This window comes from Merops nubicus, unplaced genomic scaffold (assembly GCF_000691845.1).
Source record: "Merops nubicus isolate BGI_N331 unplaced genomic scaffold, ASM69184v1 scaffold13447, whole genome shotgun sequence".
NCBI classification, from domain to species: Eukaryota; Metazoa; Chordata; class Aves; order Coraciiformes; family Meropidae; genus Merops; species Merops nubicus.
This window is the reverse complement of record NW_008618417.1, coordinates 596-11,984: the sequence shown is the minus strand read 5'-3', so window position 1 is coordinate 11,984 and position 11,389 is coordinate 596. Positions and strand designations below refer to the sequence as shown.

Below are 11,389 nucleotides of genomic sequence, written 5' to 3'. Positions count from 1 at the left end.
TCCTGCTGGAAGCAACCGTCTGGGTGGCATTCAGCAATTCTGAATGTCCCCCTTGAAAGAAGGTCCCACGTGGGAGGTGCCACCAACCTTTACCCAGGGGTTTCCAGTGAATTCCTTGTGGATTTTGTTGTTTGTAAGGAGCAGGTTTTTGAGCCCAGCTCCTGGAAAGGTGTTTTACACCCCTGGCATCTGCACAGCCCTTCGCAGCAGGAGCCTCCACTGAGGCAGCTCTGGATTCATGTACTGGATGAACAATTCCATTCGGCATCGCTGAGATGAGGCTTTGACCTTGGTTTTGAAGAAGAGGAGCAGGATCTTAACCCCTGAGTTTCTCTTCAAGTGCCATGCAGAGTCCTGGCTAGAGGGAGGCAGGATCATCCTGGGGTCAGAGCAAAGCTCGAGCTCTGAGGGATTTCCCTTCGTACAGGGGAAGGTCAAAAGTACACGTTGGGACCCTTCCCATGAGCGGCCGTGCTCCCGACAGGGTGGCTGAGGGTGAGATGCTTCAGCAGTGACTCAGAGGAAGAAGGTAAATAAACAATTTTTATTTCAAACACGGGATTAAATTCCTTCTTGTCTGGACCAAGTGAGGTAAAGCTCCTGTAATCTCCCCCTGTGCCCGCTGGCTGCTGGGCCCGGTGTGGGAGAGGCTGGGATGGGACAGGACGTGGCAGGGACACGGGAGGTGGCAGAGGGGACAAGAGACAGACAGGAGACCAGGGCTGCTGCCCCATCAGTGGCACAGCTCGTGGTGTGCATCATCCCTGGGTCGGTGAAACCCTCCTGGGGATTCACAGACTGAAGCTGAAGGAGCTGAGGTTTCACCTCGGCTGCTGTGCAAGGAGGAGGCTGAGAAACAATGCTGTGGAACACACGGCTGTGATCAGGAAAATCCCAACCCAAACCTCTACTTGGATGTATTTCTGCATGCTCTGGAGAGCCTGTTTCATACCAGCCTCCCTCTGCTGCAAAAAGCTGTGGCAACTGCATGCTCCTGTGCTAGAAACCCCTCTCTGCTGGTCACAGGGGATGACAAAATACACTGGGGTCACTCCTGGGAGCTGGAACAGTGGCTGCCCACAGCAGTGACAGACGGGCAGAGCAAAGGTGATGGGACTTGGTGACCAGGCAGCTTCTGCAGAGGAAAATGCCCCACAGCCCATGAGGGTCCACGCACTGCCTGCAGGGACCATCTTCATCCACAGTCACTGCTTTAAAATTGCTTTCTTCAATTGCATTTGTTGCTGTCTCCTTTTTCTCCAGGGCTTTGTTCCATGATGTTCCCAGCAGGCGTCACGTGAGATGCGGTGGTTTTGTTGCAGGAGTGATGGGTCCATCCAAACCCCCAGCAGATGCTCCAAATGTCTCCCCACTAGATTTTTGGACAGGACAATTAATCCACAGGGTCTGGAGCGTCTCAGCTGGTGCTGCCCCACACCAGGAGCTGTCCTGGTGCTTCCCAGCCCTGCTGGGGTGCCGGGGGGGAGGGAGAGCCCCAGGACACCAGCCGTGCTCCGAGGGGCCTGCCCTTGCAGGACTGGTTTGGCAGTTCTTGGAAATGAGGTCTCAGGAGATACCCAGCTGGACATCTCAGCAGGGTCACGCTTCCAAGCTCCATTCCAGGTATAATTTGATGTCATCCTTGTACAAAAGTCTGGGGCTCAGGTAATTTATCTTCACCAGGTTTAGGTGATTTACCTTTTCCATACAAAGCCTTTTCAGAGGTGGTCTTAACATTTGTCTGGATGGGGAAATACTGAGTTGATTGTTAAAAGAGTGCCAAAAAAAAGGGCTAGCGAGAACTCTACAATATAAAGACAATTTTATTGCCAATAAGCTCTTAAAACTCATTTTTTTTTTTTCCTGTTTCAGTAGGACCTTATTCTTCCTGATGAAAATCCGGTCATAGCATCTCTCATTAAAAATAAAATTATTTTGAAATAAATAAATATATAAAATAAATATCATATACATTTTATAAATAGTTTTGTCCTTATGCACAGTATCCATGCTTACATCTGAATAATGCTCCTCGCCCCATTCCCACCCCAACAGCAGGAAAAACCCCACGGGTGAGGATCAGTCCACGTGGCATCATCCATGTGGCAAACTCCCGGGCTGCTTAAGCAGGGTGCCATTCAAAGGGCTTCTCCTTTGCAGGCAACCACCCCAAGCTTAGCAGCAGCACCTGCAGCACTCCCCGTGGTCTTTTGTTTTCTTCCCATTTTTGGGCTGTGGGGTTTTTTTTGTCCACCCCTTGGTGATCAGGTTTGCTCGCCTGCTTGTTCCTTTAAGCCACGCTAAGGTTCTCGTGTGGCAGCCGGGTGAAGGAGGTGAATGAAAATGGAAGATTATATGTAGGGTTCCCTCCCTTCCCCTGCCCCCAGCCCCAGGAACGACCCAGGCTCGACACACGCCTGAGGCAAGGAGGAAGAGCAGTGTCTGAGCTCAGTGGCAGTGCCTCCCTACCTCATCTGTGCTCACAGGAAGGATGGAATGACTACTGAGAGAGTGCTCTGGGGGAAGCCTGGGAGCCCAGGTACGTACAGTGCCGGGGCCGCCGCGGGGGACATCACCTGTAGTGGAAGAGGTCTCTGTACATGGCAGGTATTTTAGCAGGGTCCACAGGCCTGGGTAAGAAATGAGTGAACTTCTGGTGTCTCTTAGTCCTGTACCCCTCGCGGGGGGAGCCGTCCTTGTTCAGAGCCACGTAGTAGTGCCTCTCAGAGTCGGGGTGCTTGTAGAGGGTGGAGGCGTAGGTGTTGTACCAGTTCTCCTCAAACTGCTCGCGGAAGACGCACTCCCGGGTCAGCTTCTTCTGCAGGAGGGGGCAGAAAAAGACCTTTGTGTCAAAAGTGAAATGAAATCCATCTTTCCCTCCTTCCTTCGCTTTGTTCTCCTGTTTCCCAGCTCCCTGCTGGCCCATGGGAGGATGGGGACTGCACTGCTGGGGATGTTTGCCCTGGGTGGAAGCTGGAAATGGGCATGAGCCCTACAAGCCAGGACTTCTGAAGTTGGAGTGGAGAGACAAGAGAAGGAGGAGAAGGTGGGGGTGTATTTTGCAAAGGTGCCCCATAAAAAAACTCAATGAGGGCCCAGCCCTGGCCACGCTGCCCCTGTAGCAGCCCCAGCAGCCATTCTGTCAGTGCCTGTGGTCCTCCCCTCTCCCTCCCCTCTCCTGTGCCAGCCACAGGGACGTGCCCGGCCTCAGCCCCTGCCCCACGAGGACACGGGTGGCTTTGCCAGCACTGTGACACAGAGGGACCCACCACCCCCTCCCATCCTGGGGGGCTGTGGGGGAACACGTCCCGTCTCGGGCCCCCCCGAGGCTCCGCAGACGTTGCTGCCTGCAGCTGATGGTTTGTCCTGGGAGACAGGAGCTCACCCGTGCTCAGAACCACTTGGAGTGTTTGCTCCTGACTAACTAGACCCCGTGGTGAGCTGTGAGCCCTCCCAAAGCCTGTGCCACTGCCTGTGCCAGCCGAGACCCCAGGAGCCAGGGGCTCCTCCCCCCAGATCCATCAATAAATGCAGGCTGGGTTGTGTCTTACCCTAGGACACTGGCAACTCAGAACACACTGGAACTGCTGGTGGGCTGAACTGGTGCTGCTGCTTTGCCCCAGTTCAGCTGCTGCTTTTCACTGGGCTGTTGGGAGCCACAGCTTCTGTGTAAGGTGGAAGCAGCTCTCTGGAGAAGGACCCAGGAGTCCTGGTGGGCAGCAAGTTCACCATGAGCCAGCAACGGGCTCTCATGGCCAAGAAGGCCAATGGTCTCCTGGGGTGCATTTAGCAGAGTGTGGCCAGCAGGTTGAGGAAGGTTCTCCTCCCATCTACTCTGCCCTAGTGAGGCCACATCTGGAGCATCTGGTCCAGTTCTGGGCTCCCCAGTTCAAGCAAGACAAGGAACTACTGGAGAGAGTCCCCAGCTTTCTGACAGGCCCCTGGCAGGCCCCCAGAAGGTCTCCCTGGAGCCTTCTCTTCTCCAGGCTGCCCCTCTCCTGCTGGGCTCCCTGCAGAGGAGTTCCAGCCCTGCTTTAAGGTTATTTTCTGTTTTATGGAATCCTGGTGATTTGCCTTTTTATCCACCTTGCACACTTGTAGTTTAACTGCTGTCTCCACATCTACCTTCTGTTCAGGGCAGAGGTTATTACAGGAATGAAGAGGCAAAGGGGCAGCTACTGCTGCCTGCTGGGCTTTGGTTACCTCCTGTAACTCCCAGTGACTGCATCTTCAGCAGTGAAAGGGTCTGGGGCAGCCTCAGATGGGCACAGGAGAAGAAAAGAGGATGGAAACTCATGTTTCCTGTGTCTATTTGCTAGGCAAAGGTTTTCTGAAGGCTTCTCTATACCCAGAGTACACCAGTTTAGGTTTCTGCACTGATTTGGTTAGGGGAAGCATGTGCCTTCTGCTTTGGTTTAAAACTCTTCATTTTATTTCATTTCAAAGACACTGTGATCCATCTTTAAAAATCAGTATCCTCACACAGGGTCGTGCTGGGGTCTAGCAAGAGGCATTTAAAAAAAAATCACACATGGGGAATGAGTTGAATTAAAGGCAATGGGGCATCTGAAGAAAAAGCACCAATGAAGTGCAGCAGCTACAGAAAGAGAAATGTAGAAGTGGATGATTAGAATGGAATGAATTTCTCAAAAGAGAAGGGATTCTTCTAGTTAACTAGAAATAGCTATTTTATATTCAGTTAACTGAGCCTGGACTGGAAATGGGGTGTCTTCTGCTGCCTCTGTCCTACAGCAGCACAGGGTGGGGCAGAGTCTGCTAGAGGTGATGTCAGGGAAAGTTTATTGGTGTTCAGGAGTTTATCTGGAGTGAATAACTAACACAGAGTTTACACTTGATTTGTGGCCAAGCACGGAAGATTTTAGTCTGAAAAAGGGCACTTCTAGAAAATTATGAGCAACCCCCTTAACTCCTCAAAGAAGTTGTAGAGAACCTTATAATAAAATAACACTCAGACCACAACTTCAGCTCCCACCCAAGAGCTACAGTGTAAATAGAAATTCTGCAGATAGGTGCAGATCCTGGACACACAGATCCTAAAATTGATTACTCAGGCAATGAAAACACACGAGCAGCCCCATGTCTTCTGCTGAATTCCCCCTCTGCCTCTAGCTGGCCACTGCCACAGCACTTCTGAAAGGCAGAAGCTCAGCAGGCCCCCCGAGCTCCCCAGGGGCTGGGCACCACCCTGGGCTCTCACTGCACGAGTGTCTCCTCCCTCTGCAACCCCATTTCATTTCTATCACTTTGATCAGTGGCATCACAGGTAGGGTGGAGGCTTGTGGCAGCCCAAGGGCTTCTGAGACCTGTGACAGACCCTGCTGAGGCCCCTGTGTGGTTGTGTGCCCTACAGGGTGTTGTAACCAGCACAGAACCTTGAACTTACCGACCCATACAGCTCCCCTCTCTCGTTCATGCCGAGGTAGAGTCCTGAGTCCACCCCACGGATGCTCACCAGCCCCACTGCCAGGCTAATAAACTCCAAAATCCCTAGAACAGGAAAGAATTCCACATCACACAGAGAATAAACCCAGCACCAGGCTCCAGTGACAAATGGGAAGCAGCTTTTCCCAGCCTCTGCAGAGCTTCCTGTAGACCCCATTTTCCTTATTTAAAATGACACAGTTCTTAAATAAGTAGTCCCACGTCTGTGCAATCTTCCCATCTCCTCTCCTGGTGCTTCCCCAGCACTGGGAATTTGACTTCCCCAAGAGGAATTACCTTTGCTAACGAGGAACAGTTTGCTATGTTTTGTTACTTTAGTTTTGGGGCATGACAGATGCAGAAACTTGTGCCTGGCCAACCAGAAATTTCAGAAGGCTGTTCCCATGCTGGGCTTTATTCTTCACCAAAAGGAGAATGGTTTTTGGAACCACGGGGCCTTCTGGTTTGAGGTGATAGTTCCACATGTTTCAAAGTGACAAGTTCAATAGAAGTTAGTAAAAAGCACTAGAAGAGAAGACTCTAGAGAAGACTAGAGTCTGTCAGGGCCATCTTCATCCTGGCACTCCAGTGGTGTTACCTGCCACCCCAGAATGTAGCCTCAGGGGTAAAATCCAACTTTAAACACATGCAGGTAAAAATGCACCTTCCCCTGCAGCCTCTGGAGCTGGGGAGCTGCTGGTCTTCCCCACATCAACCTTGCCCCCTTGACTACCAGAAACCCTCTGCCCATATGTCCTGCTGCCTGCCCCAGCTCGTGCCAGCCCCTTCCCAGCCCAGCAGCATCTGTCCCAGCCCCACGAGAGCAACCGTGTTACCCATGGGCTTCAGCCTATGTATTTTGTCAGATACTTCAAACAGCAAGAGGCAGCTTCACTTCATAGACTCCTAGAATGGTTTGGGGAGGAAAGGACCTTCAAAGGTCACCTAGTCCAACCTCCCTGCAGGGAGCAGGGACATCTGCAGCTAGAGCAGGGTGCTCAGAGCCCCGGCCAACCTCCCCTGGGATGGTTCCAGGGATGGGGCAGTGACCACCTCTCTGGGCAGCCTGGGCCAGGGGCTCAGCACCCAGCACTTAAAAACAAACAGCCCCTAAGTAGGTGGATTTTTAACCGAACCAAGCCAATGTCACAAGTGGTGGAGATGTTCAAACTTCACAGGAACACCTCCTGAAGAGACAAGTGGGACTGTGTCAGACTCTGGGTGCCACACAGCCCCTTAGCAGGGGTTATGGGCAGCCTCTGCCCATGCCCAGTGCTGAATGCTTTAGCTGGGAGGTGGCAGCAGGGGAAGGAAGACAGCTCTCATCATTCCACCTCATGACCAGACAGGATATCTCCAGACAGGAGGACAAAGCTGCTCTAACCTTTAGCGTGGCTCCAGGTCTCTTAATATAGCTCCCAAACTGTCCTGAGCCATTGCTGCTGTGATCAGGTTTCCCCAGAGCTGCCTCCCTAAGTGTGCCTCGAGAAGTCACCGTGGGGCCCGTGGCCACCCAGAGCCAGCAGCAGCCTCAGCCCTGGGGCACCCTGGGCCTGGGGCACGTGTCTGCTGCCCAGCCAGGCTGGGTGGGCACCCGGGTGGTACCTGTGCCACTGCCCAAACACAGCACAGACCCGGCGGGCACTGAGCACTCATCTCCCCCTGCTCAGGGCAGGCTCCTCGGGCAGGTGCTGCCAGCCAAGCGGGGTGCAGGAACTGGCCTTCCTACCATCAGAGGTTTTGTCCACTGCTGCCCCGCCTGCTCTGGGGCTCACGTGTGGGATCCAGCCCTCCCTGCAGCCAGCAGGCCACGGAATATGCACTTGGGAGCTGCAGTTCCACGAGACAAATGACAGAAAACATCCTTTATGGACCAGTGCAGCCACTCTCCAGGCTGAAACATGCCCAGCTGCACATCCTGGTGTGGGGACACCGCAGGAGGGCTGGACTAAATGACCTCTCAAGGTCCATTCCAACCCAAAACATTCTATGATTCTGTGATATTGCCTACAGAAACAGCAGGAGCAGGCAGGGAAGGCAGCCCCCCAAGCCAGGCAGGCAGACCAGGACCCTGTGCCTGCTCTGCTCACTCCCCAGGAGCTACTGTGGCTTCCTATCTGAAAGTCAGGGTGAACAGGAAGGGAAGAGGGATGAAGGGTGATCTTCTGCCTCTGCTACCCCCTGCTTCTGACTCGTGAACTGCTTCCATTTGCCCATCTGCAGGCCAGAAGCTGGGACAGCCACTGGTTGAAGAGGAGGGAGTGAAGGAAGACTGACAACAAGTAGAGAGGGTGTAAAAAAGTAACATGGGTTAAGGAGCACAGGGACATCCAGAAATGGGGAGCTGTCTTTCTCAGGCTGAAGACAAACAGCCATTAAAGTGAAAAATATCTGGTAACTGGTGAGCAGTAGATCAACCTTCCTGTAAATACACAGACCTCAGCACCAGCGTGGGTTTTTTTGTCTTCTGCCACCCCTGGGAAGCAGGAAAACACTGCTGAGGGATGTCTGAGGCAGGGAATCCGAGAGCTGTTCTTGAGTACAGCCCTGGGCATGCCCTGTACACAGAACATGAACTTGGCCATCCAAAGACCAGGTGAGGAGCAACCCAGGAGCAGCAGCAGCGCCCGAGCGGGTGGGTGGGATACCCTCATCTGGGGCAGAGGGGGCAAATTCTTGCTGGTTTGGCAAAGGAAATTTCTTCGAGGTGTCCCTGGGATGCTCTCTCCTGACGAGTCCTTTGCAGTTCCCCCTTCTCTGATCTCTGGGTGGCACTTGGAGGCGTCCGTGGAAGACGACGATGTGGAAACAGCGTTCAGAACGTAACTCAAACCCACAAAAGTCAGGAGGCAGAGTGAGGGCTGAAAAAAATGTGGGCGGAGATCCATCCTGTCCTTAACTCACTCCAACTGCTAGACAAAATTGCAGCTCCGTACATCTGATCTCCAGCAGCACAGGGAGCGGCCACTGGGCCAGCTCAAGAATTTTCCTCCCAGTTGTAGTGGTGTGTTTTTGTGGTAGAACATGACTTTTCTCCTTTTTTCCCCCTTTTCCTTTATTGTTTTTCTTCCCTTCAGGCCGTGCCTCTTTTTTCTTGCCTTGATTATTCATTCTGTTTGCTCCTTGAGCCTTTCTAGATAGTATTTGGTGAGCTTTAAGACTCCAACTGGATTCGTTTACCACCAGGGCACTGAATAATCTCCTGAGCTTTGCCATACTATAAACCATCCCTCAAAGAACAATTCAGCTCCTTGCACCTGTCCCTTCTCACAGGACTATATTCAGGAGCAGCGGTACAGAAACATCAGATGTTGTATTAATGGCTACAAACCTAAAGCTTCAGCTAAAAACCTCAACAACTGTTCAGCAACAGGTGCACTATGGCCTGAATGGCAAAATCTACAGCAAAACTTTCTCTGGAGGTTTCACCAGCTTCTCTAGGCGGCTGTGTGGCAGATCCATCAGCAGGTTTGTACCCCAGAAGAGCTTCATTTGCTGCCTTTATTAGTCCTCAGTACAGACTCAAGGCCTTTGTCTCCTCTTGTTAAGGGCAGCAAAGTTGGTGTGTCCTGTTTAATGCTGCTGTCAGCCAGACACGAGGCAGGGAAGGAGCCATTCCTCCTGGCAGGGATCTTCCTGCCAAATTTACCTCCTTTCATTCTGAGCAGGATTCTCACAGGGGCACTAATGCCAGTCCAAACCCCCTCCAGATTGTGACTGTCTGTTATTTTTTTTGTACAGGAAGGTTCTTAGCAGATGCAGTGAGAACAGATACATTTTGGAAAACATTTTATTCTTTCTGGGATGACTCAGGCAGAGCTGCCAATTCAGAGTGAATTTGGGCACTTCTCTAGATTAAGAATGAGCTTTCTTCCAACGATCCTGGAGGGCTTCAACAAAGTGTGCATTAAGCCTCCTCTAGGAAGAACAAGCTGCACCCCATCATTCTTGCATGAATCTGTATTTTTACAAGTATAAAATGTTGTGTTCCAGAAGGCAGGTGTGATTTAGGGAGACTCCAGTCCTCAACAGATAAAGAGGGATAGTCACAGTGATGGCTCAGGCAGCGTGGGCAGATGCTGCTGCTGCCTCCCCTGAATGCTGTGGTACAAAGGAATCCCTCCCTTTAACCCTCTCTGTTAGGACCTTCCTGCATCACCAGGGCTTGGGCTCGCTCTTTCCCACTCTGGAAGATGTGGATGTCTTGCACATCTGGCAGCACATGGGAGGGTGCAGATATTGGCTGTCTTCTCCTGAAATCCTTTCCAGAACGAAGGGATGGGGATGCAAAGCCCAGTCCTACCCTCCATCCCATCAGCAGCTGGCTACGTGCCTCTGCTGCAGTGCTGCAGCCAGCCAGGGAGCACGTTCATTACCTGCTCACCTTATCAGGGAGCACCTTCCAGCTACAGGGCTTTGCTCCACCAAAACCCCACACTGCATTTCTAAGTATTCCCCCAGATGCCCCTGGATTTAACCTGCTATCTTCACACCCTCTCCTAGCTCTCCATCCCTCACCACACTTTTGTAGCTCCCTATTTCTGCAGTAAGTTACTGCTCCCCGACTGCTGCATGCGAAATTTAGGAATGCACTGATACATGACATCCTAATACAAACCATACCAGTAACACTGGAATTTAAATATTCATGGCTACTGGATGCAGATGGTGAACACTGTGTGCCAATACGTTATTGCTTCGAGTCTCTGCTGAAGCAAGGTTCAGTCCAACTTTATCTGAACACAAGGATTCCAGCCTAATCCTTTGGGGCTTTGTCTTGCAATTACAACAAATAACTATTTATTTTACACTGCCTCTGGGAAAACCCTGAAGCAGAAAACTGTAATATTTTATATCTGAAGTCTGGTCTAGTTTACGTAGCTGGATGCTGACTGCTAAAACACTTAGGGAGTGCCAGGGTTTCGATTTATTGAACGCACTGTGCGACTTAAGCGTGCAAAATCCATGAGAACTTTCAGCCTGTTTAATGCATTTTTCCAAAGTTTGCTTGGAAACACACTGATTTTACTCAATCTTTATAAAAAAAAAGGCAAGGAGATAAACGCTGCCGCTTAGAAACTGGCTGTTTGTCTAAAGATAAGTTCTAAAAAGAACTGATAGAAACACTACGTGGCAGATCGAGCTAAAACCAAACAGATGCAATGCGTTTGCGTTCAGTTTCCTTTAACGTGGAAACCCACCACCTTCTGCAGCTTGAAAGGCTGGAAGATGTGCATCTTTCGGGAGGTAATTAAAGAACAATTGCCCCACGAGCCTATTAGGACCTGCCTCTGACCCGCGGGTTATGACTTTCTTGCTGATTTAGGCAGAGCCATGCTATGCACACACCTGGTGTTTATGGAAAGCTCAGTACAGAGATAAGCTGCTGCAATTGTTCCAAACCCTTGCCTTGTGCTCCCAACAATAGCAGCAGCAGCGTTCCTCAAGTATCAGAAGGAGCCGTTGTGAACGGGTAAAGGGAAAAAATGAAAAAAAAATTCCTTCAACCGAGGAGTTAAATCACTTGAAAACTATAAAAAGTCTTGCGAGCACTTCTTGCAACCTGTTGACAACATAGCTGAGATCACTGGCATGGGACTTGTTGATAGCTTGCACAGACACCTGCACTAGATGCTGAAGTAGCGGGAATTTTTCTTAGCTGTGCTCAAACTTACTGTACGTCTTTGCCTGTGGCTTGGGATGCATTTTTTCAAGATTACATATAGTCTCTTTAGAGATCCGTGCTCGCGTGTGACACTGATACAGGCGCTGCAGTCTTCCAGCCGTATCCTGGGCAGCGAGGTAAATCCACGGCGCTCTGCCTATTGTTTCATCTTCCCCCTTCTCTCGGAGGTGCCCTGAGCTATGTCCCCCTTCAGCTTCCCCTTCCCTTTCCCGCAGCTCCCCCAAACTGAGCTCCTTCCACCCAACCAGCCAACGGATCCTT

The 11,389-nt window shown here is 51.3% G+C and overlaps 1 protein-coding gene across 1 annotated transcript in view; it reads right to left on the bottom strand.

Annotated features, from left to right (window-relative positions):
* Positions 1-2,572: 2,572 nt before the first annotated feature.
* Positions 2,573-11,389, bottom strand: part of FGF16 (fibroblast growth factor 16) — a gene marked incomplete at its 5' end in the record, with an annotated part of 9,409 nt that continues 592 nt past the window's right edge. The window contains 2 exons of the mRNA XM_008943447.1: positions 2,573-2,818; positions 5,405-5,508. Of these exons, the coding sequence (XP_008941695.1) occupies positions 2,573-2,818; positions 5,405-5,508 (350 nt within the window). The remainder of the gene's footprint in view (positions 2,819-5,404; positions 5,509-11,389) is intronic.